Source organism: Gallus gallus, chromosome 18 (assembly GCF_016699485.2).
Source record: "Gallus gallus isolate bGalGal1 chromosome 18, bGalGal1.mat.broiler.GRCg7b, whole genome shotgun sequence".
Taxonomy (NCBI): domain Eukaryota; kingdom Metazoa; phylum Chordata; class Aves; order Galliformes; family Phasianidae; genus Gallus; species Gallus gallus.
Genome location: NC_052549.1, coordinates 10,454,076 through 10,479,926, shown reverse-complemented (window position 1 = coordinate 10,479,926; position 25,851 = coordinate 10,454,076). Strand labels below are relative to the sequence as shown.

Below are 25,851 nucleotides of genomic sequence, written 5' to 3'. Positions count from 1 at the left end.
ATCCTTGCCCAGCGCGGAGGAGCCCCCAGCCCAGCCGGTGCCTAATAGGGATGGGGGCTGTTATCCCCAGGCCTGCTATGTGTAGAGCATGGCTCCAGGCAACAGGACACACCTCCCGGTTCTGCGCTGTGCCCTGCAGTGGGTTTAATGGTGCTCTGCTGAGCTAAGCGTGGCAGCGCTGCACAGCACCTCACCTGGAGCATGGGGTGCAGCCACTGGACTCCTGCTTAGACTCTGGATAACAGCACACAGTGGTTGCTGCTCCCTGGCCAGCCTGGCACTGAGCATCCCGCTGCTCCATCCCCTCCACAGCTTCCTCTGCAGCACTGGCATAGGGGCAGTGATGGGGAAAAGCCCACCTCTCCAGCTTTGTTCCGTTCCTTTGTTCCGTTCCCCAGGCTGTGATCTGGACGCAGACTGGAGCTGTTTTCTGCCCATGTGCTCAGGAGCTGTAGGACAGGTGCGGTGTGCCAGGCGTGCAGAGCCCCAGGGCATCGTGTACCAGTGGGAGTGGGCAGGCGAGCAGGTCTGGGCAGGGAGCGGCAGTGCCGGGCTCGTGGATGCCGGGCCCACATGCAGTCGCCCCATCCCAGGCTGCGTGTGAGAATCACGGCTGCCGGCTGCTGTGACAGGGAGGAGACTGGGGCTGATGTGAGGCCAAGGGATGCTCCAGGGCTGGGGTTTGGCACCTGCCCACGGCTGCTCTGCCAGGGTCATCCGAGGACGCCGCACTGCGCTCGGCAAACACACACCCAGGGCGGCCGGCTGCCCGCTGCCCGGAGCCCCACGGGGACCTCCCGTGCTGTGCCATCAGCGTGACTGTGTCCAGAGACATTGCAGCCATCAGCGGGCACGGTGCCAGCTCTCCCTGCCGTGCAGGTGCAGGAGCAGCGTGGCCAGGGCTGAGGTCACTGCTGGGGGGTGGGGGAGGGAGCAGGACTGGCACAGAGAAGGCACAGAGAAGTGGGACGGGGTCTGTTTGCACTCTGGGACCCTCAGCTCAGCCCAGGCACAGCTGTCCCAGGGCAGCACCCAGCGCTGGGCCCCCGCTATGGGCAGGAGCGGGGCTGGCAGGGATGCGTCCCACGGCACCTCTGGCGCTGCGCTGCTGCTCCTCATCCCTGGCCGTGGCCCCAGACTCGTCCTGCGGCTTCCATCGCCACAGCAACGTGGCTTTGTTTGAAACGTTCCTCTGAAATGTCAGGACTTTCTTGGGCCTCCAGCTGCTGCGGCTGGGATGAAAACTTCCTCTGTCGCTCTGGAGATGCGCGGGGGGGTGGGGAGGAAGGGGGAGTTTCCACCCCCAGAGCCCACTCCAGGGGAAGTGGGAACTCTGCCTGTGTAGCTGAGGTGCCCCGTGCCCACCCCGTGCTCTGAGCCCTGGTAGGACGTGGCGGCCCCGGTGTCATTTCTCTGTGTTTGTGCCCCCCCGGGAGCACGGCAGCGATCCGGAGCACTGTATGCTGCAGCATGTGGGCATCAGAACCCCTCTGCACCCCTGCAGGACTGGGAGCCCGTGCTGTGCGTGGCTCCAGGTGCTCATCACTTGCCAGCATGGGCTGCACTGATTCCTCGCAGCACAGAACCACCAACTCTCGCCGCCCCAGAGGTTGGCACTGCCCTCAGGGATGGGGGCTCTGTGTGCTGCCCGGGGGTAGCGGGATGGGGGGCACGGCGCGGCACCGTGCAGCAGCGGGGTCCCGTGGGTGTGCCGGCAGGAGGCAGCCTGGGCAGCGCAGCCTTGCCAGCAGCAGTGCTGATGGAAGAAGTGAGGAATCTGCAGCTGCTGGCTCCCTCCGCCAGTTTACTGCGGGTCTCACTGGAGATACAGCAACAGAGAGGTGTTTCCATGGAGACTTACACAGGCCTCTCTGTTAACTTCTGCAACCCAAAACACAACCTGGCCCTGCGCAGGGTCCTGCTGCTGCCACGCGCTGCCCGCAGCCTGGAGCGGCTGGGGATGCTATGGGGCACGGAGCGCCCGTGGGCCTCAGGGACGCCAAACTGCAGAGCTGCTCCTTGGCAGCACAGTGACCCACTGCTGCCCTGAGCCCACGGCCGGCCCCACAGCACTGCGCCGTGGCTGAGATCCAGCTTCCCGACAGCATGTGCCAGGGAGCAGATGTCTCAGTCCCTGTTCCCAACCGTCCCCACGGCCCTGGCCCCGCAGGATGAATTGCCATGTAAGGAGCAGGTGGTGCCATTTACAGTAAGTCCCCAGCTGCTGCACAGCCCTTTCCTGCATCCTACTGGGAAATGTGGCGGTGGATGTGGGAACGTCCTGGTGCTGCAGAGCGCGGAGCAGAGCAGGAGGAAATGCGTGAGGGGTGTGCCGTGAGATCGGGGTTCGCTCTATAGCCCTGGTGGGCAACACTGCTGCTGCTCACTGCCACCGACCCCGAGTGGCTGTGGAGCTGCTCCTGCACCCCGTCCCGGTGCAAGGAGAGGAGACACCGGTGGTAATTACCTGTCAGCCCAGGGGTGCTCCATGCAGTGCTGACCTCTCTCCATCCTCTGTCCCTCTGTCCCTCCGTCCCTCCCAGCTGCTGTGGGCTGTAGGTCATGCCTGGCCCTAGGGTTGCCTTTCTGATGGGCTGTCCGATAGACCAGCTCTGAGATGGTGCCTGCAGTGCAGCTCAGGGCCTCTGAGCCCACAGACAGTCAGCATGAGTAGAGGGGCTCCAAGCAGAGTGCTGCCCTCCTGTCACAGCCACTGCTCCAGCAGAGGCACAGAGCTGTCACCCACACTCTGGTGGTTGAGGCAGGCTGCTCAGCCCAGCGCAGGGCTGCAATGCCCTGTGAGCCTGCCCTGCTCCCTGGGGGCAGCCCGCAGCGTGCCTGGCTGGACTCCAGTGCACTCTGGTTACCTATGGCAGATCTGTGTGCCCGGCAGAGCCCTCCCGGCCGCCTGCTTGGCTGGGGGCTGTCTGGCAGCGACAATCACAGGCTGCAGTTGTTTCCTGTTTTTGGGTCTGCAGATGCTGGTACGCACCATGGAGCGGGTTTCCTGCCACCCTCTGACCCTGGAGGGCTTGGGTTTGCCATCCTGGTGGATGCTTCCTTCTGGTGCCAGTAACCTGCTGGCGGCATGGTGGGAAGAGCCCAGCCCGGGGCAGGGTGTGGGTGTGGGGTCACTGGTGCAGCTGCTTGTCCCTGATTCCCTGGAGACATACGTGGTGCCCAGAGCTGATCCCTTTATCTCCATGCTGGGTCCACAATCAGGAACACCGATCCCCTGCGTGTTTCCCTGCCACTATGCATCCATGTGCAGCCCCTGCTTAGGCTGGGAGGAAGAGCCCTGCTGTGGGCCAGTTCCCAGGTCCCAGAACAGGGGGCTGTGCACCATCTGGGCTGGATGGCTGCACACTGAGCAGAGCTCCGTGATAGGAGAACTCTTGAAAGCATAGCGTGGAGGCTGGGCACAGAGCCCCCTCCCGCAGCCGTTGACTGGGCCGTGCTCACTGCACAGCACTCCGTCCCCCCTGGCCCCTCCATTCCAGCTGTGCCGCTGTGCAGGACTGTGCCAGGGCGTCCCGTGGAGCTCAATGCAGAGCTCAGTGTGGCGGGGGGGCTGCCTGCCTGCGACAAGCTTGAGCGGCTGCTTGCGTAAGTGGGGCCAAGTCCGCTTGGCTCCTTTGGGAAGGCGAGGGGTTTGTGAAACCTTCAGCAGGGATTTGCCCACTGGCCGCCCCATCACCGCCGCTGCGAGGTTGGGTGTGTTCCAAGAACCCCGCGGCGCTCACAGGGCTTCCCGGACTCCCGGTTCAGCTGTGGGTTGCAGTGCTGTGCACGGCGCGGGGCCCTTGCTGGGAAGTGCAGAGCTGGGGCTGTTCTCATAGGGATGTGGTTTCGCTGCCCTACCCCTGCAGGATGCTGCCTGCCCCGTGCTGGGAGCCTGGGGGTGCTCAGCCCTCTGGGGACCGTGGCTCCCATCTCCACCGTGCCCAATTCCAGACCGTGCAAGGCGGCTGCCCTCCCCCCCTGAGAGCAGGGATGTCCTGTCAGCACTTCGGGTAAAACATCTTCCAGGTCCAGCTGTATGCGATGCCCCCGGTCCCTCTCCGGGGGGGCTGCGGGCCGTGGCAGTGATGCTGTCCCACACCTCTCCTTCACAGTCCTGGTGCTGCCAGGGGCTGAGGAGTGGCGGGGGAGCCCTGAGTGGGGATCTGCCTCAGCAGGGCCTGGCGGGCGGCCACCCGCGTGCATGGACATTCCTTGCATAGCTCCGGCGGGCGCCCGGGCAGGCTGCGAGGCGCTTCCTGGCAGCCCACGAGCTGTGGCCCGGCAGAGCAGCACCAAAATAGTCACTGGGACTGCGCCGTGTCTGTGGCCAAAGGGAGGCACGCTCACCACCTCTCTCTGCTCTCTGCTCCAGGGCAATTCCTAAGGGAAACCTCTTCTCGGTGGCTGGGGGTTCCCCAGGCAGGAGCATGGGACGCAATGCCTAGCATGGAAATGCCCAGCATTGTGCACGTGGCCCTGGGGGTGCCATGGAGAGGCTGCATGGCACAGGGAGTGCTCGGGGTGATTTCTACCTCTGTGCCTCTCACTGCATTGCTCTCGGAGCTCTGTGCCTACTGCACGCCTCCATCCCTCCCAAAGCTCAGTGCAGGATGGGATCCCCGTGGGGCGCAGGGCTGCTCCGGGGGAGGACGCCTTCACTCAGAACACTCCATGCCACGGTCCATCCTCAGCACTGACCCTGCTCCTCTGTGCCTGGGGACAGGACCGTGTCCTGTATTCCAGGGGACCCTTCCCAGCCGCACTGTGTGTGTCCACAGCCGGTGCTGTCCCCCAGCGCAGCGATGTGGTGGGCTCAGACATACCTGAACGATGGAGCAGCGCTTACGCACGCGGGCGGTGAGTCACTGTGGCAGGAATCACCCAGCGCCGCGGCTCCAGGAAGCCGGCACTTACGTGGTGTAAACACAATCCCGGCATCGCACGAGGGCAGCGGCCCGGGGGGGGGGGCGGGGGGGACGGGGACGTGCGTCACATGGGGGGCCACGGCCTCGAAGGGCGAATGGGAGGAAACAGACCAGATTGGGGGGGGAGAGGGAGGGGTTCATTAAAAAATAGTGCTCTTTATTATAAATTATGGAAACATTTCCTTTCTGAATATAAATATAAATATGTGCAAAGTTTCATCTGAGTTTTGTTTTGGTTGAATTTCAAGCATGGTTTTGCTCAGCCCTCAAGGCTGGAGGTGAAGATGGAATCTTTATAAAAGACAGTGATTCACGTAGGCCTGTAAACATCCCTTTGGTTCAAAAGAAAAACAAAAAGAAACAGAAAAAAGACAAAAAAGCCAAAAAAAACCACAACCACCCAACTGCTTCTCCAGGCGGACGCAGATGAGCACTCCCGAGGGGTGCACTCAGGGCATCCTCCTGCTGTGATCCCACAGGCACCGGTGCCCCATGGAGCAGTGTGCCATGCTCAGGAGTGATGGGGCAGTGCTGATACCACGGCCCTTCGGCCTCCATGCAGATGTGAGCACGCAGGATTCCACCATGGCATCACGACCGGCTGTTCCCCTCTGGCTTCACGGTGTGCTACCAGGACCGTTACTTTCCAGCATCTCTGAATGATGTGCAGTAACCCAGACTGGGAGAATATTAAGGCTTAGTCTCCTGGAAAATAGCAACGAGGGCAAAAAGGCAGCAACCTCCAAGCCTGGGGCCTGGTGTGAAAGGAGCTTCCACAAGGAGGCAGCAAGAGGTAAAGTACAGTATGGGCAAAAACCACTTTCCCCTTAAAACCGAGGAACAGCGTCAGGCACCAGCTGGACTCTGGTGCGCGTCCTTTCTCGGGCACAACTCCAGCACAACTCCAGCACAGTTCTAGCGGGTGCATCCCGGGCTGCCCTGGGCTGGGCTGCACTACAGCACCCACAGTCCGACCGGAGCGGCCCCATTGCCCCGGAGCATCTCCCAGAACGAGGGGAACGAGGCTCAGCCCCAGGTCCTCAGCAGCTCATCCCTGGCACTCCTCTGCTTGCACGGGGAGAGGCTGCTCGTGCCCTGCATGTCCCTGCTGCCACGGGCATTGTGCCCGTCCCCTGCTCTTGTGCTTGTAGCGTGATTTCCCTCTGCCAGCCTCTTAGAGGGGGGCATCGTACTGGTCCAGAAACTCCTTGATAGGGGCTGGCAGCTGAGTCATCTTCTCGTAGGAGTCCAGGTGCCCGTTGACAGTCTTACGGCAGAGGTGCTGCAGCGTGGAGACGCTGGAGGAGAGCGGGCGGCTGAGCACCAGCGGGATCTTCTCTCCACCCGAGTAAATGTAGTAGGTGCGTTTGGGGTGCAGGGCCCCTCCGGGCTGCTCGGGCCCGGCGCAGGGGGTGGGAGGCATGTAGTGGTGCACCAGCTTCAGCACGCAGTCGAAGCGGGGCACGGGTTGGCTGCTGCGCGGGTCGCTCTGCAGAGAGAAGCTGCCGCCCTCGCACTGGATGCGCAGGTTCTTGGTGCCCGACTCCGTCTTGACGCTGAGGGTGAAGAAGTGCCGCTGGTCCGAGCTGTCCCTGATGAGGAAGGTGCCGGCGGGCTCGGCGCTCAGCAGCACATTGGCCTCGCCACCCGTCACCGTGCTCCAGTAGAAGCCGCTCTCCTGCAGCTTGCGCACGGTGTTCACCACCAGCTGGTACTCGCTCTTAGAGCTGAACGTCTTGAGGCGCAGGCTGGTGTCCAGGGGGCGGCTCATCCCGGCGGCGGGGAACTTGCTGTGGGTGACCATGGCGCACGGAGCCAGCTTTGCGCGCTCGGGGTGCTGCTGCCGGGAGCAGCGGCCGCTACACCATCACCTGCGGCACAGACGGCGGTGAGACTCGGCAGCCCCGAACCGACCCCCCCCGGGGCACCCCCGGCCCGGCCTTCCCGCCTCCATCCCGGGATGCCCCCCCCCCGCCATCTCCACTCCCCGGGACACGTTACCGACATCCATCCCGGGAGCACCCTAAGTCCCGGCTTCTCCCCTCCACGGGGGGACCCTCCCCGCCTCCCCCGTCCCGTCCCGTGCCGGTACCTGGGGCGCAGTGCTGGTCTCGGTGGCGGCCGGGGCGCGGGGCTCAGTGTGCGGCGGCGGACGGCGGCGGAGCTGCCGGGGCCGCCCGGGGAGGCCTCTTATAGCGGGCGGTGAGCCCGCCCTCGGGTTCTTCCTGGAACTGCGCGGCTTCTTGTAATGCTCCCCGGCGCCCTCCCCGCGCCCCGCCCGGCTCGGCTCGGCTCGGCTCAGCGCCAGGCACCGCCGGCCCATTCCGGGCAGCGCGGCCGCCCCCTCCCGCTCCCATTCATGCTCTTTTCCTTCTAAGAAGAGGTGAGTCCCCGGCCAGCCCGGGGACCGCGGCCCCCTACCCGCTCTCCCCCCACCCTCATCCCGAGGCGCACGGCAGCGGAGCGGGGGTCCCGAACCCTCAGGGCTGCTCCGCGGGACCCCCGGATCCCACCCCGGCGGCCTTCTCGGGGAACAGAGAGACGCCCGGCCCGGCCGCCCCCATCCCGCTGCCCGCAGTGCCCCGGGGGTGCGGGGGGTCCGGCAGCCCCATCCCCGCGGGCAGCGGATCGGATGTCTGCGCGCGACCGAGTTTATTTCAAGCACAACATTCCAGGCTGCTGCTGGCCTCGGGTGCACTTCCCAGCAGAGCTGCAGGGGAGAACAAACGCCCTCGGTTTGCTCGTTTGGGAACTACCGGGGCCGAACCCCTCCCGGCGGAGGGCTCCGAGGAGCAGCCCCGCTCCTGGGGGGGCTCGGTGCCCCCTCCCCGGGCTGGGCGCTCCCCCCCACGCGGGGGACGGGCAGTGCCCGACAGCCGAGGGGACGAACTCGAGATCCCCCCCGGCGGGGCTCGGGGACAACGCCGCGTTTTCCTTTAGACGCTGTCCACGTCGACCCGACAACAATCCGGGCTCTGTCCGTAGATGTGATTTTAAATGGTTCACTTCGCCCCGGAGGAGCCGCTGCCCGTGCCGCCCGTGCCAGCCGGGAATAAACACGCGGAGCGCTTCTGGGAAGCGCGGCTGCGGTGGAGCCGCTGCTCCGAAACGCGAAGGCTCTCTGGAGCTGTGCCTGCGGCGGGCGGGGCGCGGGGGGGGGGCGGGGCCGCCCGGCTCCATCTCCCCGCCCCTTCTCCCCCACCCAAGGCCGCGGGGCCGCGAGGGCCGCTCCCGTGCAGCCCCGGGGCAGGGGCAGAAAGCGCGGTGCGCTCCGGGCGGGGCATCGCTTCGGGGCTGGGAATCCCCGCAGGAGGGGGAGGTGGTCGCGGGGCTCCGGGCTGCCCGCTGGGTTCTGGGGCCTGCGGCCTCGCCCGCGCGGCGCAATCCCGCTCCAGCGCAGCGCTCCCGCGAGCCCCGTCGACCCGGAAGCGGAAGTGAGCGGCGGCGCGTCGCCATGGCAGCGGGCGGAAGCGGAAGGCGCGGCGCTGATGGCGGCTGCGGGGGGCGCGGCGCTGTGGCGGCGGTTGGCGGCCTGGCTGCCGCGGGGTCCTCCGGGCCTGGCCGCTCTGCTCGGCCGCCTCTCTGACCGCCTGTCCCGGGGCCGTGACCGCCGCTCCCGCAGGTAAGGAGCCTTCCCCTTGCTCGGTCGCCGCGGGCCGTCCGTCCGGTCGGTGCTGCGGCCGAGCCCGGCACAAACGCTATGTGGGGGCGGGGAGTGGCTTTCCCCCGGAGGGCGCGCTCGTTCGCGCAGCGGTGCTGCCTTCCCCCGGCTTGAAGAGCCGCGGTGCGCCGCGCACAGCTGAGGCCGTGGCCGTGCCCCCTGAGGCACGCGGGGCTCTTTTTTTCCTGTCTTCTCGATTTCTTCGTTTCAGATGCGCCCTGGAGCAGGGGGGTTCGTGCCCCCGTTAGTGCAACCGCCCCTGCAGCACAGCTGGGCCCGGGGCGCAGCTGGAGGAACGGGGCCCAGTGTGCACAGAGTGTGTGTCTGCATGCAGCTGTGCTGTGGGCACTCAGCATGGCGGTGTTGGGAACAGAGTGCTGTGAGCGTTGCTCAGACCCTTCCTTTCTCCCCTACCCATGCAGCAGAAAGGAGAAACCTCCTGGGCAGCATCAGGGCTGGGGAGCAGGTGGTGGGTGTAGGGGTCTGATGGCCCTGTGTGTGCCGGGTGCCTGTGCTGTGCTCTGGGGAGTGGCCATGGCCCTTTGTGTGGGCCCTCATACTGCTGCGTTCCTCTGGCAGTGCTGTGCTCCCTGTGCCACGGTCCTGGCAGTACCTTTGGTTGTGTGCTGCTCCTTCTGTGGGGCTGTGCAATTAGGAGTACAGCTCATGCTAACACTAAACTATTAAAACAGCAGAGGTGGTTACAGTTCCTTGGAACCACATGCTAGGTTCAGAGGTGATGAAACAAAACTCTTTGAAGCATCTTAAATAACGAAAGGGCTGTTTCTCTAGTCTTTGGGCATTGCTTCTTGCTGCATTTGGTAAGAGCACTGGTAGGGCCTTGTACTGTGCTGCAGTGAGTGCAGCGTCTCTCACAGCCCTCTGCACGAGTCGGTCTGCTCTTGAACAGCAATGTCTGCCACCACAGCACATCTTTATATCCTCACTCGCTTCTTGTGGGCAGCAGCCGTGCTGTGGTTGAGCTTGCAGTCGCCTCAGAGCTCTTCGTCCCCTGTGCTCTCCTCTTGTCCTTAGTGTAAGCTAAGGGTGTCTCTGCAGACTCCTCTTCTGGTTTCATCAGCATTTCTTGATGCAGATGTATTACTAGACTGAGCCCTGGAAAGGCACAGCTGAATTCAAAGAGGAGCAGTTTGTGGATCCCCGTGGTGACGTGTGCGTGGGTGAAAGCACAGTGCCTTACCCCGCAGTTTCACTTCACCTCTCATTTCTGCAGATGAGGTTTTACAGTGAATAAGACTTTCAGCTCTATCATGAGTCTGTGCACCAAAACCACAATTTTTAAAAATAGAACACAGACAGAAAATCCCTCATTTATATTTAGGGCCAACTTCTTAGGCAGAAAAGACTTGAAGTGAGTTCCTTTTAGATCTGTTTTCTCTTTCCGGTTAACTTGATGATGTGGAATACATGGGAAGGGTTCCCCCCTGTCACCAGTTTCTATTTCTCTGAAAACTTCTTTGTTGAAGTGTGGAATTTTGATGATTTCTTCATAACGTTACGTGGTTTCTAATTGTTGCGTGTTGCACTTGAAGGGACTGTGCTGCACTGACGTGGTTGCTTGAACTTTTTTTCTGTCTCTGTGGGCAGAAGGTGCTGGTTTGATTGTGGTTGCTGGGCCGTCGCTGCTGTTGGCCAGAGCAAAATCCTGATTTACTCTGTATGTGTAAAAGTCTTAGGCTCGCAGCTTCAATATGTGCTGAAATTTCTGCAGTGAATTAAAAGATCAAACAGTGTAGGAGTGCTCTAAGCTGCAGAGGCAGTGCAAAACCTGGAGTGTGTGGTTAATGGCTGTCAGTACCGTGTGGAAGGAAACTGGGGTCCCTCCCTCAGCAGTGGGGGCTCCTGTGGAGCTGGGCTGGACGTGAGGCTGTGGGTTAACCTGCAGCGACTGCTCCTTGCCAGAAAATGGCTGCTTGGAATTGTGCTTTGGGAAAGTGGATTCCTGGCTGCTGTGTAGTGGCTTCCGGAGGTATAATTGGCCACGTTTGACCCATGGAGTAATAAGGAAAATGGTTATCTCCTTTATTGATTAATTCTTACTGTATAATGCCAAAAAACAACATAAAATTGCTACTGAGTGACAGCGTGGCAGCCTGTGTGTGCCTCCTGGGACATGAGTTGGGCAAGGTTCTGAGCAAGTTCTGTGAAGATGAACTTGAGAGTGCTTAAAAACCAGTATTTCTTGTATTTCTTTTCTGCTTTGAAAGGAGCCTCCCTCTTCCCCCCCCCCCCCCCCCCCCCATCTACTGCGGAACATTTCAGTTGTTTCCAGCAGCCATAAGTCGATATCACTTATGGATGTCAAGTCTGAGCATAGTCCCCATGATCTGCTGAAAGTCACCATCCCAGGAATTCTTGCACAAACTGACTCAGACTTCTGTTACAATGAGTAGTCAGTGACAAACTAGTGGATTTTCCAGGAAATGCAACTGAAAGCTGCCTGGCTTCTGCGTAAGGGTGTTCGGAAACCTTGTGAAGATCCAGTGTTTTATCATGAAGCAAAGGAGTGAAGTCATCTTCCTGGAATCTGTGGTCATTTGGGCTTTGGATTATGGTAAAACCTAAAAGTTCCTCGTAACAAATTCTGGTAAAGGTTGTAATCAAGTTTCTTGTTGGTTTGTGGTGATGGCAGAGGGCAGTGGGGTGGGATGCAGGCTGGTGGCTGCCCCCTATCCCTGTGGGACTCAGTGTTTCTCCCAGATGGGGCGGCCACCCCCGCTCTGTCCTGGTTGGCATTGGACTCCTGAGAGCAGGTTTTGCAGACCCGAGTGTTTTCTGCACAGTCTGGGGATGTAGTTTGGTCACTTACTCTTCGATTCCTGGATCTCATGAGAGTCACTGCTGCTAATTGTGTTGAAATGTGGTTTTGTCATGTGGACAAACTCCCACCAGGAGTAATTGTATGACTGGATGGTTTTGCATGCATGTTAAGCCTGCACAGAAGAAAAAATGCCATTTACTTCTTGTCATCCCCTTAAGCGTGACTCTCAGCAGTAAGTTGGTTTCTTTTCCAAACGACTTCAAAGCACAGAAATTTGTTCAGAAATTTCTTCTTAAAGAATGAGCTTCCTGCTGTTTCCCCTGTAGTTACTTTGAAGTTTGTGAGAGGAGCTTTGACCTTCTTTAGTGCTTGTGCAGAATGCAAGTGGAAGGAAAGCTTGAGTCCCTCAGTTGTGATCCTTAGCTCATACTGTGTACCCCTCAGCTTGTACCCCTCACAAACACACGTTGTCCTTGGCTGTGTTGTTCTGCTGCTGGGACTCCAATGCTTTCAGGCACTTTGCATGTTCTAGATCTCTTTGTTTGCTTGTTTTGTTTGTTTCATTAAGGAACTTATAAAGTATTGTGACTTCTACAGTGTCTTTACTTGAAGTAGAAACGTGTAATCTTTAGCCTGGCTGAGAGCTAAGCTAGAAAAGGCAGTGACCAAACACCATGGCAGAGCTGTAGCTTGTGTCGTTGGGATGGAGTTCAAAAGTGATTGATGACAGGGGGAGCTGCACCACAGCAGTACTGCCAGACACCTGGTGCTGGTAGGGTTCACATCTCAGCTTCTTCAGCTTCTAACCTGTTTCCTCTCCTCCTTCACTGCTCTGGTGAAGGTGTTGTTTCCCACTGCCAGTTGAGACAGGAGCTGATGACGTTAATGTCTGTCACCTTCTGCATGTTTTCCTGTTTTTAGGCTTGGTTTCTGTGAAATATGGGAAGGGAAAGGCCTTCTTGCCTTTGTGGATCCTTACAATGTATTGGCCCTGGTTGCAGCTCCTTCTTTGCTTGGAGGCTGTCTGTAGGAAGTAAAGGCTCTGCCACACAGAATTCCTCCATCTCTCTTCACAGATCATCATGGCTTCTCCTAGCCCCACTGCTCACCCCGCCGGTTCCTGTGATCACAGCCATGCCTTGCTCCCTTTGCCCAGAAGGAGCACACAGGTTCCAGTGGATCAGGAATCTGGTTCCAGAGTTTGGGATCTCCAGCTCACATGTCAAGGTGCTTTCTTCTCCGGCTGAATTCTATGAACTCTTGAAGGTAAGTTGTGGGTTCCAAGTGTGAATGTTCTTGGGGAACAAGCAGCAGGGCTGAGGTGAGGGTTTGTTTAGCATGGTTGCACGAGTCTTTTGACAACATGTGTTTGAAGTATGTTCAAGTACTTCTGAAACATGATCTTGGCTGCAGCAAGCTGCTGGAGAACAGACCTTGTGTGGGCTGTGTGGGTAGCGTGAGCCAGCAGCTCCCACCCCTTGGCTTCAGTAGTGAGTAGAGGAGGGAAGGAGAGCTCTGCTGACCAACGTCTCCTCTCACTTCCAGGTGGAACAAGAGAGGAGGGCAAATGCTTGGCACAAAGCCTTCATGTGGATGGTGGGGAAGGCTGTGATACCGCTCATGCCAGTTAATGTGTCATTGCTTAAGCAGCTGTCGATCTTGAGGAAGGCCTTAACTTGTTCAGAAGCAAAACGTGAGGACTGTTGCACCACACAGTGACTTCTGGAGGTCGTTTGGTCTGATCCCCTGCGTAGAGTAGGAGCAACTTTGAATTTGCATTCAGCCAGGTTCTGACTAATTCGCAGGGTGGGACACAGAGGTTTAAAGCAGAATGGAAGCTGGGATTGCTAGTGTGATACTGATACAGCCCAGAGCTTGCAGCTAGTGCGGTGTGTTGCCCTTGTGTTGAAGAGTTTTAGCAGGGAACAAAGTTCCTCAGCTTTCCAGAGAACGTAGATTTTTTTTTTTTAACTTGATTTTTGGGTGCAGCAGCGGTGCTGATGTTGCTCTAGAAAGACCTGTGTGTTTCACATCCTTGCTGTCAGTTATTTCATTGTTCTTTTCCTCAGGTGAAACTAGAGCGTTTCTGTGGTTTGAACAGTTAGATCCTAGTGATCACAGTGACCGTGGGTGAACCTGAATTTATTTTCTGCTACTCTCAGGTGCAGATAAAAACAGCCAAGCAGCGAGTGGTGATGGCTTCACTATACCTGGGAACAGGGCTCCTGGAACAGGAGCTGGTGAGTATGGAAGGGGATTGAGAAGTGGGGGTGAATGCAGAAAGAAAACACTTCCCTTTGCAAAAAAGCATCTTGTTTCTGCAGGTGCAAGAGCTGTATGTGAGGTGCAGTTCGTGAACTTATAATTTCCTTAAAACTTTCATATAGATTTACTTTGGGTACATTTTCTCCTCTCACTGAGAGCTTTCTCATGGTTCTTCACTGCATTTATGTACTTATACTTAGGATGGTGGAGGGAGGTGTATGCAGTTCTGTTTTAAGCCTTCAGCAGAGCCCTGGAACTAGTGAACATATTCATGGATGAATGGGCTCGGGTATTTCTGACTGTCAGAGGTTACTGGCATAGTGCTCCAAGGACTTTTGCAGAACTGGGGGTTCATGCTTGATTTTTTTTCTTGTCTGTATGTAGTCCTGTGTTTTGTCCTGCAAATGCAGTATGCAGATTCAGTACTAGCTCTCTGCATTTAAGACAGAGGTCAGTTTTGCTTTGTGTTGTTTACCTTTTCTGTTTCCTGTCCTTCCAGAAACAAAAGCATTCTCTAAGTCCTTTAGGGAGAAGTCTGACCTTGGCTAAATTATTGTGTTAGAATCAAATTCCATTGCAGGGTAAAGGTGGACAGAGTCCTGCACGGCAATTTGTGCCTGGTTTTGTCTGGGCTTGTACATGAGGCTGGCATTTGCATGTGACAGACAGACTTGTAGCCAGGGAATAAAACTGCCTCTGTATAATCTGTGCATTCCTGCCAAGGTTTTTTGTTGGTAATGAAAGTCTGTGATTTGGGAATGATGCTGGAACTTTTTCTGCTAAAATGAATTGCTGTTCAGAGGCTGGAAGAATGTATGCCTGTCAAATTGATGCCCTTTCATATGCTGCTTCAGGCTGATAGGGTAGGATGCCAGTCTGACAGATGCGGTGTCTAAACTAGTAGTGTTTTGCATGACTAGGAAATACTCATACTAGAGTATGGAAACTTTCACGACCACTGACCTCCTGGTTTCTGAACACTTTCCTTATAAAGCTTGACTTGCTTTCCGTAATGAGTAGTACAATCTCTCTCTGCAGGTGAATTGCTTAGAAGAAACACTGGAGAAATCATTGCAAGCAAATGAATCACCAAACCTCAGAGTTTCCATTCTTCTTGACTACACCAGGGGATCTCGGGGTAGATATTATGATACCTTACTTTCTTCAAAAGCTTATTTTAGTCAGACTGAACATGTTGTCATTTTTGAGGGAGACTGTCTTGGCTGATAGGACCTACAGGCTTAAATCGCATACATTTCAAAACCTGTCCTGTTGTATACCAGTAACTGTGTATTCCCAGAAAATTTTTAAGCTGAGCAACTCTTTAGAAAGTAGTTGGTAGGAGCCAGAAGATCACAGGGTCAGATGCTATGCTCTGTGCAACTTGTGCTTTCTTGCTTGCCTAGTTCACTTGTCAGTACATTTGTCCTCATCCATTGTGCACTTTTATATTTTCCTTTTAAGGAAAAGTGTGGGAGTGTTGGAAGTAGCAGCACACTTAACCTTCTGCAGTGACTTTTTGTAGCCTGTGTTAGTGCTGGGTGTGGAATGGTGGCTGTTCCAAACCCATTCACCTACAGATGTACAATTCTAGATATTGATATTACTGCTGGTGTAAGTGCAAATTAAAGTGATTAAAAAGAAAAAATGCTAGTAGCTGCCTCGTGTGCTGGCACTGCACTCTGTAAGCAGCCTCTAGCTGAGGAGCTGGCGTGCCATGTCATTGTGTTCCTCACCCATGGTGAAGCAGTGTGTGAAAACCCCTTGTCTCCCAGGAAGGAAGAATTCTCGAACAATGCTAATTCCACTGCTGCAGAGATTCCCCGAACAAGTGCGTGTCTCCCTTTTCCACACCCCAAACCTGCGTGGGCTTCTCAAACTCCTGATTCCAGAGCGTTTTAATGAGACCATTGGCCTGCAGCACATCAAGGTCTATCTCTTTGATGATAATGTCATCCTGAGCGGGTGAGTCCTTTCCTCTTCAGGCCTTTCTGTGGTTGATTTAGCTGAGTTTTTGATGCCACCAGAGTTGTCTGAACTTCATTATTTGCACCTGCTCATGCTATAATGATCATAATAAGACTTTTCTGATATGGAAGAGCAACCATCGGTCTTTCACATGATCTTCTCATATGGAAGAGTCTTTCTTAGAAGAGGAAAATATATATCCTCAAGATTCAAAAGGATGTGGCCCATTTGTGCTTCAGTCTCATTATATGTGGGGTGAGATCTGTAACCTAGGCTAGGGTGTTCAAGTTTGTATGCCTATACTCTGTTCTGGAACTTTTCTTTTCTCTCCTAGTGCAAACCTGAGTGATTTGTACTTCACCAATCGTCAGGACCGCTATGTTCTCCTGCAGGACTCTCCTGAGATTGCAGACTTCTTCACGGAGCTAGTGGATGCAATTGGAGATGTGTCTCTGCAGCTACAGCAAGATGATACAGTCCAGATGATGGAGGGGATGGTACACCCCTACCAAGGTAGGAGGGCATCTCCTTATCTGGTTGGGTGATATGATCCAGAGGAAGGGAGTGATTTGCAACTTGGTATTGATGTCTGTAATTTTAGGTATGTGTACCTATACTGAAAGTTTTGTAACTATAGTGCAATTTTTGGTAATTAGTATTTTGTAGTTGAGTCTGTTCTGGGAATCAGATGAGCGTTGAATTAGGAAGAATACTGAGAACATTGGATTTTTCAAGCAGCTGCTAGTCAAGTTTCTACCCCTCTTTAAAGTTGAATGTTTTTTTCCTATGTGATGTGGCTTTACTGCTTTTGAAATGTGTTCTTCAGCCGTGGAGAAGAGAGTTGTGTGATCTTTGTCTTAACTCTTTGTTCTGACATTGGTGTCTGGCTACTCAGTAGGTGATGCATAGCTCTGTACCTTTAGGTCTCAGATATGATCTCTTCTGGTTTTCCTGTAGGAGATAAGGTGAGATACTGTGAGATAGCAAATCAAAGAGTGATGGAAGTAATCGACTCTGCCAGGACACGACAAGAACTCCTTCATGCAAAGACTTTCCACAGCAGCCAGCAAGGCAGCTCCATGTTACCCCAGCATGACTCTGAAGCATCTGAGGGTCTGAAACCAGAACCTGACACGTGGATCTATCCCTTAATCCAAATGAAACCTTTTGGGATTCAAATAGATGAGATGGTCACAGAGACACTGCTGACAGAGGCTGAACGAGATGCCAAGATATACCTCACCACGGGCTACTTCAACCTGACACAAGCTTACATGGACCTCATTCTGGGCACTAGGGCAGAATATCGGATTCTTCTGGCCTCACCAGAGGTGAATGGCTTTTTTGGTGCCAAAGGGGTGGCAGGTGCCATCCCTTCTGCCTATGTTTACATAGAACACCAGTTTTACAATGAGGTCTGCTGCCTTCACCAGCAGGAGAGGGTCCAGCTGCAGGAGTACTCCAGGGCTGGATGGACTTTCCATGCCAAAGGTAAGATGTCTGTTTCTCAGGAGGACTTATTCAGAAAGCACGTGTGCTTTGCATATATTTTGATTGTGCAACTGGTGAGGGGATGGTTGGGTGCTGAGTCTGGATTCAACCTTCAAAAGTACTCAGCCAATGTTTAAACATCCTGCTTGTCTAAGCCTGGAAGGTTTGAATCACCCAGGAGACAAGCGTGCAAAGTTACATCTTGCCTCTGGATTTCCAGTTTAAATGTAGTCCTAGGGATTATACAAGAATCATCCTGATGGTGACAGTAAGATATGATAATAATGATAAGATATCGTACTGCCTCAGGATGAAATGGAAGAAGGCATCTAGATGGATATTTATTTATATATTTATATATATATGTTTATATATAAAAAATGATTGCGATAGCAATTACAATTCCTATATCCCTCTTGATAGTTTGAGCAAAGAGAATTGATGGCTGTACCATGGGCCCAGTGCTGTGAGAACGTTGTGGTCCTGGACTCTGGGTCTTCCTGGAAGCAGAGCTTTGTGGGGTGACCCACACTTCAGAGAATTTGTACCAGGTCCCCTTTATGGCACATGGTGAAGTTCAGAGTACTGATTAGGTGCATCCTGGTGCCTTCTGAGAGTTGGAGGGGAAGTTGTTGAGAAATGGATGTTGCTTAACAAATGTAGATGATTAAAACAAAAAATAAATAAGTACTGGCATAATAGCTTTCTGCAGAAGGCCCCAGGTTCTTTCTTGACAGAATATTCAGGCCATTCACAAGCCCAACACCACCTTGACTTGCAATTTTCCTTCCAGAAAATCTGGATGCTGACTCTCCTCCTACATTATACACAGTAGAATGTAGTCATGCAAGTAGTTGAGGACACCTGGCTGCTTACAGCAGGAGACGTACGGTGTGCAGCTCACTGTGAGCAGTGCTCAGTCACACTGAGGCAGTTCTGCTGTGCATGGCAGCACCTTCTGCTGCTCTGCTCTGGGAGCAGCACACTGCTGTCACTGTGTCACTTCCTGCAGTGGCTCACCAGTCCCCTAGGGCAGTGTGGTTCCTGTAAGCAGTGCCCTATCTGACAGCCAGTTTCCTCAGGCTGTGCAGGGGGGCATTGTCACTGTTTGCAGCACGTGTCTGGTGAGAAGGGTGGACGGATGCGCCCTGAGCCAGCACTGGCCTGTTCCAGGGCCCTGACCAGTAGTTCAGCTTGATTTGTTTGTTTGAGATTAGCTGTTAACGACTGTGGGAATGCCTCTATCTAACTGGCTTCCTGCAGGGCTGTTCGGAAGAGGGTTCAGAGGTGGCAGGGAGAGAAAGCTGCTGAGTGGGCCTTCTCTTGTCTGAAGAAAATACACACATGTTACTGAGTTGCCTATATATAGAAGCCGCGAGCCTTCCTGACGCATGCTGTGCCCTGGTGGCAGTGACATCAGCCTCTGCAGCTGCAAAGCCCTATCTCGGTGCCTCGTGGTGCCTGCCTGGCTGGAAGCGTTGCGTGTGCCGCCTTCCAGGAAGCACCTGCTTGAGAGCTCTGTGCTTTGTAGGTAGATTCTCTTGCCGGGCACTGCTGGCTTACAGTGGGGTTTCCCTTGTTGGCCCTCACTGAGCATGGCAGCTCTCCCAGGATCCCAGAGGGCGCCCGCCCATCACTCTCTGTGCTGCAGCAGGAGGCTGTGGGCTGCCCGGTGCTCTAGGAGCTGTCTGCTCTGCAGGAGTCTCACAGTGTGAGAGAGGGCAGGGCAGAAGGAGAAATGGAGGAAACCTTGGGGCAAGTGAAGGGTAACTGCACCTGGAGCCTGGCTCCTGGACTGGGGCACGACACTAGGCAGTGCCTGTTACCACTTTGTTCTCATGCTAAGATGAGCCTGCCTGCAGCAGTGTAGACCAGCAGGTTTCTGGGTGGGGTGCTGTGGGTGGCGCAGGGCTATCTTTTGGGATTAGGGTCCCTTCCATGCAAGTGTCAGGTGACAGAGTGCCAGGCAGGTGGCTGTTTGCTCTGAGATAAGCCTGTGTTGCTGCTATTGAGTGGTGGCCGGGAAAATGCTCTTCCTCTTTCTGGAAAGGTGAGTCACTGTTTGAGCAGATCCTGCCAGGTGGCCATAAAGCTGGAGACACAGTAAAGGGCTGCTGCGTGGCTGCTTAGAAAGAGGAAGATGGTGGTTGCTGCCTGGCATGGCTCTGTATGCAGAGATCCTCCTAGCTTGGGCACCAGCAGGCCACGCAGCTGCCGTGATAGCTGGCACAGCCTGCAGGAGATGCACTGCTGCTTGAGTACCTCCTGGGCTCCTTGCCTTCCACTGCACCCCTCTGCAGCTCTGTGGGGCAGTCCATGGGGCAGCCACAGCACAGGCAATGCCAGCTCGGGGCCTGGAGGTACAGCTGAAAGCAGCAGTGAAGCTGCTGAGCGTGTGATGTGGGGGCGGGGAGGAGGTTACAGGAACCAGCGGTGAATCGGCAGCTTCTTACTCAAGGCATTCTTGGAACTGCTCTAGGGTTGAGTTAGGAAACCTGCTTCTATTTTAAGGCCTAGGTGGTTTTTATGGTATGGTTTCTTTGTTGTAGTCTCCATGTGACTGGCGGTGGGGATCAGCCACCCGTCAGACGCTGCTGGGGCTGTGCCCCCCAGGGAGGGCAGAGCTGGGTGGTGGGCGGCCCTGTGAGCCTTCATCCTGGCAAGAACTGAACTCATCTTCTGGTGAAGATCACTCCTCAGGAAGCGAGTGGGCGTAGTAATTAGCACTTCTCTCACCAGTGCTTATTTCATGTGAATTCACCTGTCAGAGCAGTGAGATGCCTCTTCATGCCGCTGTCTTGTGAGGTCCCAGGAAGGCAGTTGCTCGTTGTGCTCTGCTCCTGCTTCTAGAACAGACTGCTCCAATGCTCATGTGTCTGTGTGGCACCTCATCCCTTGGTGAAGGTTTTCTTCTTTTTGCTGCAGTGTACTGACACAGAGTACTGTTTGCCTTATGTCAGTGCATCTGAGATGTTGTGTTGCAAAATGACCTCTAACTTAATGATGATTACTCACTCTGAATTATTTTTGGGGCCCTCTGTGCAGTATATTTACATTCTTAAGGGCATGTCACGGCAGCCCCTGTGAAAAACATGCAAGTATGGACAGTGCAGAGTGTGCAAGTGTACCCCAAGGATCACACAACCATCCATCTTCAGGGAAGTCTGTTTTTGAGGGCTTGCTTTGTGTTGTGATCACTTATAGTTGCTGTAAATCTGACATGTTTAATTCATTTCTTCCAAGTGAAGCAATTGTTTGAGGCTACCCCAGTCATTTCCTTTGTCTGCCACACTTCCTTTCTTCTCCTGTTCTTCCTGCAGGCCTCTGGCTGTACCTGGCAGGGAGCAGTCTTCCCTGCCTAACCCTGATTGGGTCTCCTAATTTTGGATATCGATCCGTTCACCGTGACTTGGAAGCTCAGGTTGCAATAGTGACAGAAAATAAAGCTTTGCAGCAGCAACTCCACCAGGTAAGCGGCTGTTTCTGGGGAGATAACGTGGATGCTGTGCTTCTTGGTCACATAGGGAATGCTGATGACGCAGTTGCAATAAAAACCTACAGCCACAATAATTCAAAACCTTCTTGAGCATAGGAAGTCTCAAGGAGCTGTCAGTTAAGTGACTATTGATGAGATGCCTGCTACGAGTGCCTGTTTCTGGGAAATGGAGGCCGTAATGGGAAAGAACATGTGTCCCCAGTGAACTCGAGTATCGGAGTGCTCAGGCAGTGGATGCTGAGAGAGACAGAGAGGGTTTGCTGGCTCTGCTGCTCATGCAGCACGTTCTCAGGCCTTATCCCCCAATATTTGGGCATTGCTAAGGTAGCAGCACGCTGAGCTGATGAGGTCAGGCCCTAGGAACCTCCCTTCTCACACTTCTGTAGGACTTTGCTTCTCAGGCGTTTGGGAAATCCTTTGCAGGACTATGAGTGCCAAGCAGTTAGCCCTTGGGTGGCTGTCCACGGTCTGTGGAGGTGAATGAGGGCAGCAGATCTTAGTGTAATTTCTACAGTAAGAGCATTTCTGAGCTGGATGGATTGCATCGCCCACGAAATTACACGCAGCAGCTCTTAGTGTTGACACAAGTGTTTTTCAGTGGCTTAATGTTCAGTGTCCTGCCTTCTTCTTTTCTCATTAGGCAGCTTGGACTGTTCAGCACTCTTGCTGCTTCCCCAACCCCTGTCAGTTTTGACTCTGAATCTTCTGTGGGAGCTGACGTTGTCCCCTGTAATTTCTCTTGTAGTGCTCTGAAGTGAGGTTTGCTGCCTCTCTGTGCGACTTAAGGATCTGAAAAATGCCTTGCATTTAGCTGAGTCTTGGCATAAGAAGGCACAGATCAATGGGAATTGCCCTATTGCATCAGGGCTCTTCCACAGAATGAGTCACAGTATATCTAATCAAAAACAATTCTATTACTGGAAGAGTTGCTTGAATATTTCAATTCATATCTTGCCTCTACTTGTTTCTAATGGAAGGAGAGAATCAATGGAAACATGACAGAGGAATTTTCTCAAACAGTGCGGCAGTGATCTAATTTAAAGGGCTCTGAATGATTCCCATTTGCTGGAAGCTGATTCTGAGATTGGCTGGCTGTTTACTGTTCTGTGATCTTTGTTCAGAGGACTTAATTCTATGCCGAGGTGACACAGCCTCTAATGGAGTGCTCTCTCTTTCTGTGCATATTACAACTCCATTCAGCACTCCAGCTGAAATGTCATTTTCAGTTATATGAACAAACGGAATACTCAGTGCCTGTTTTCTTGTTTTTCAGGGCATCAGATGTGTTCCGGGCTTTTCTATTTGACATTTCTTTCTTTGACCCTTTAAACTTTCGGCCTTCTTAGTAATAACCTTCTGAATAATAACTGAGCTTTTAATATTGCAGCTGATGTGCAGCAGCCACCTCTTAACTTGTACAGTGCCACGAAATCCCTTTGGTTGTGCAACATTCAGTTCCAAATAGCACCAGCATTTTTAAAGCAGGGGGGTTGGAAAGAAGAGGGGCTGTGTGTCTCACTGAACGAGCTGAGCATTTTGGTCAAGTCTCTGAATTTCAATTCAGATAACTGCTCTCACTTCAATGCTCAGCTTACCTCACTGTATCAGATGACCGTGACACAGAGGCTTCTTGACAGGACTGATGATAGCATTTTGGGTTTCTAAAATTAGTCTGATTTGGCGCACACACTTCTTGTGTCTGTTCCTGGCTCGTGTTTCTGTGCTCCTTTCCAATGCCTGGTTCCTGCTTTCTGCATTGCACTCTGTGTTCTTTCTGTTGTTTGTGACAACTAAACCAGTCAAAAGATAAAGTATAGACTTACAGGAGATGATCTGTTCCTTATTTGCCTGCAAATCTAGAAACATAACTGGTTTTGATAAGAAAGCCGCTTCTACATTGGATCAAAAATCTGCTTTCACGTGTGACGTGGGCACATATTATCATCGTGATGGTTCATTTCCTCTTTCAGCAGTGTTGTGTACACAATGAAGAAGCCTAAGTGTTTCTGGTAATATAGTTGAAAGAAATCATGACTGCATATTCATTTGAAAACACAGTGCTTGAGCTGTGTCTAGAGAGGAGTGCGTAAGCCAGTCTCTTGAGATTATGATAAGGTTTCCTTTTCTGGCAATTACAGCAAGGGATTTAGGATTTTTCTGAAACTACAGCTGTAAGAGAGCTAAGCTTCAAGGCACACAAAGGAAAACCTTCTGCCTTTGCTGTTTGTAGAGTTAAATTGCTAATTTTTGAGGATCGCTTTGTTAGTGCAGCAGTAGGCACCCAGAGGTGGAGTGCAGTAGCAGGGGATTGGAAGGACACGTCCTCTGCTGTCTCCTTGGTGGGTTCATTGCTCTGTGAGCTGTGCTGCATAGAATGAGACTATTACGCTCAGGCTTGTGAGAATCCTGGCAGGATCACGGCCAGTTTTCTGCTTTGTCTTACAGGCTGTTATAACTAATTTAACACTTAAAATTTACTGGGCTGATTTTTCTCTATACAGGAGCAGGAGCAGCTTTACCTCTGCTCAGGTGTGGTGTCATCATCAACGTTTGAGCAGCCAAGTCGGCATGTGAAGCTGTGGGTGAAATTGGTAACGCCTCTGATCAAGAATTTCTTTTGAAAGAAGCAGAGTTGCAGCTTTGGGTGAGTTTTCTGCTGTTCTTATGGGGGATTTATGTGACGCTGACTGTGTTCCTAGTGCAGTAACTTCTACCATGGAAACGGGGGGAGGATTTGTGGGGAAAAAGAGTTCTTTTCTTCTGGGATGTTCATCACTTTGACTGGAATTGTTGCCTGAGCTCTGTACCAGAACTTCTGGAAGCTTTGTGCAGGTGTTTTAGACCCAATTGTTCAGATGTTTAATAGGATGAGAAGATTTTGGAGAATTATTTTATAACAAAGAGACAGGCGATGGCTTCTGTGTGATGGCCACAGCAGCTCTAGTCTACCTAACAGGCAACACGGCTGATGGAAATTATTGTCTGTGAAAGAGTAGAGCGGATTCTGTAATCCAGAAATCAAAGGACTCCATTGTCAGAGGTTGAGTGGTTCACAGCTGACTTTCACCTGAAAACTGGGGGGTGGAGGGCGTGAAGGTTTGTCTCTGTGGGAGAAAGGTGAGCATTCCACAGTCTGTGGCACTGTCCGGGTCTCTGTCTGTCCCAGGCAGGGGAGCTGGGATCTGTGGGTTGTGCAGATTGACCTGTGGGGAAACTGTGCCAAATCTGCCTTTTTTTCTGTCTGATTTAAACAAGTAATTCCATGCAGGAATACATACTGTGTATGGCTTGATCAACTTCTGCTTGCAATTAGCACTGAGTGATCAAACACATACCTGTGAAAAGGAGGAGAGCTCTGACAAGGAAAGGAGTCTGGATGGTTGCATGCTGTTCTGTTGGGCACACTTCAGCAGCCTGGCTTGAACCAGTGCTTTATCAGAAACCACCCACTGAAAGCCAATATCCATCATGAGAGATTCTGTGGATTGCAAGAGTAGTCTCCACACAACAGCAGTTCCAGCACTGCCTTTATTAATACTTAAAAATAGTGGTGGTACAACCAAACTTAGATTCAGTTAATAAGGGGTTTTTGGTAAGTAAAAGTGTTGGCTGCTTTGCATAGTCACGGGGGTTTAGATCTGCAAAAGCAGAGCGACAGCAGCAAGGATCCACTTGGCAGCTTTTTCTTTTGTCTTTAGGTTAAAGGTCCAGACGTAAGTGGGACCTCGCATCCGTGTCTTATAGACAGGACATTCGTAGATGTTCTTGGTGTCCATGCGGTCCACGGGGATGGCTCTGATGAAGATGACTGGCATCATGGGCGTCAGCTCCTTCAGCCGAGCATCTGCGATAGCCCCAGAAGGGATATCCCATCGAGCACCTGCACGATTACAGAACTGTCATGGTACCAGCTGCCCAATGGCATTTTCACTTCAAAATGACTGTGTTTTAACTACTAATGGGTGGGCAGGGGTTGTTCTAGCAGCACAGTGGAGAGGGTAAAGTCTGAAGGTTGGGTAGCCACGGTTTAGTAGTCCTTAGGGCTGACATGTTGATGTCTCACTGTGACTAATGAATGCATTTTGCCTTGCTGGGTGTGGGATGTCTACATCAGTTGTGCCCCCACTCCTCCCTTCAGTGCAAGTTTGCATGGAAGTTGCATAGGTGAAGGTAGAACGTGGCGGTGGTGGGAACTACAGTAGCTGTCTACTACTGTGCCCTTATTTTATGTTCTGAGTTTCCTGATTTGTCTTATCCACGTGTTAAACAGTAGTGTATTGTATTTATTTGCTAGAACCATGCAGCTTAAAGCAGCTGAGTCCTCAGGTTCTTAATAGGCAGTCTGCTTTTAGTTTCTGGTCTGGGAAACTCTATGTGTAAACCGGGCCGCTGCTGCCCTCAGCTGGTGTGTGTCTGACACTGGCGTGGGATGAAGGCTTCACTGCTTGGAGCTTTGCAAAAGCTGCCCCCAAGTATTAAGTTAGTGAGCATTAACGCCTGCTGTGTTTGCAAGAGTCATTAATTCCGACCTAGCATTTCTCTGTGCCTGAAACATCTCCTACAAGATGTAATCTTTTACCTTCCATGAATAATCCATGTACATAGGAGCCTTCTCTGGGTGGAGCTGTCATATCCTCCCGGTTTTTCTTGGTCACTTCCACTGCAAGGCACATCTTGTCCAGTGGCCATTCATTTTTTCTAGCCATGGACTGCATGATAGCAGTGAGGAAAGACTGGGGATTGAAGAACCCTGCCAGCCACACCGTCACAGGCAGCACAAAGTCCGTTGTCCAGACTTCTAGTTCCTGGAAAATAAAACAGCAAAGTACTGCAGAGCAAAGCGTGGCCTTTGGACGGTGGAGCACTGCTTTGATGTCACAGAGCTGAGCTTCAGGTGCTGGGCAGGCTGGGGTGCTGTGGTCAGTGATGAATAAATAAATACAGATTGCACTGTAGCAATTAAACTCCAACTGTTAATTTGGATTGTAGTAACTATGGCTGTTTCTTTTTTTTTAAAATACATGGTTTTATTAAATATATTTTTTTCTGAGATGCGTAAAGTTCCATTAGGGTATCTCATGTTCTTTCAAAACAGTGTCATATACTAATGGTGAACTCATCTCAGCCTTGGGCTCTCCTTGAGAGAACAGTTCAGGTACTTTAAATTGCTTAAACTAACATGGAAAAATAAAACAGTTAACTATGAGTGAGTCCTGCTCTCCTGTGGTATCTACTTGCTCCATGAGCCTTAGTGTTCAAA

General features: G+C 53.2%; 3 protein-coding genes across 6 annotated transcripts in view; 1 reads left to right on the top strand and 2 right to left on the bottom strand.

The window, feature by feature from the left end:
* Nucleotides 1-5,067: 5,067 nt before the first annotated feature.
* On the bottom strand, nt 5,068-7,097 carry SOCS3 (suppressor of cytokine signaling 3). Its single transcript, NM_204600.2, has 2 exons — nt 7,021-7,097; nt 5,068-6,799 (listed from the first exon to the last, which is right to left on the bottom strand). Exon 2 carries the CDS (start codon nt 6,730-6,732, stop codon nt 6,103-6,105), a length of 630 nt encoding a protein of 209 aa, NP_989931.2. The 5' UTR covers nt 6,733-6,799; nt 7,021-7,097; the 3' UTR covers nt 5,068-6,102.
* Nucleotides 7,098-8,403: 1,306 nt separating this feature from the next.
* Nucleotides 8,404-25,797, top strand: PGS1 (phosphatidylglycerophosphate synthase 1). The gene is made up of 10 exons (NM_001008463.2): nt 8,404-8,550; nt 12,448-12,637; nt 13,534-13,611; nt 14,675-14,774; nt 15,412-15,601; nt 15,939-16,117; nt 16,562-17,095; nt 20,416-20,564; nt 23,093-23,235; nt 24,290-25,797. Exons 1-9 carry the CDS (start codon nt 8,417-8,419, stop codon nt 23,210-23,212), a joined length of 1,674 nt encoding a protein of 557 aa, NP_001008463.1. The 5' UTR covers nt 8,404-8,416; the 3' UTR covers nt 23,213-23,235; nt 24,290-25,797.
* Nucleotides 24,106-25,851, bottom strand: part of DNAH17 (dynein axonemal heavy chain 17) — a 28,810-nt gene continuing 27,064 nt past the window's right edge. For all 4 annotated transcript variants that reach the window (XM_040649865.2, XM_040649868.2, XM_040649867.2 and 1 more), the window contains 2 exons: nt 25,171-25,396; nt 24,106-24,471 (listed from right to left, as the gene is read on the bottom strand). In XM_040649865.2, the coding sequence (XP_040505799.1) occupies nt 24,224-24,471; nt 25,171-25,396 (474 nt within the window). In that variant the 3' untranslated portion in view covers nt 24,106-24,223. The remainder of the gene's footprint in view (nt 24,472-25,170; nt 25,397-25,851) is intronic.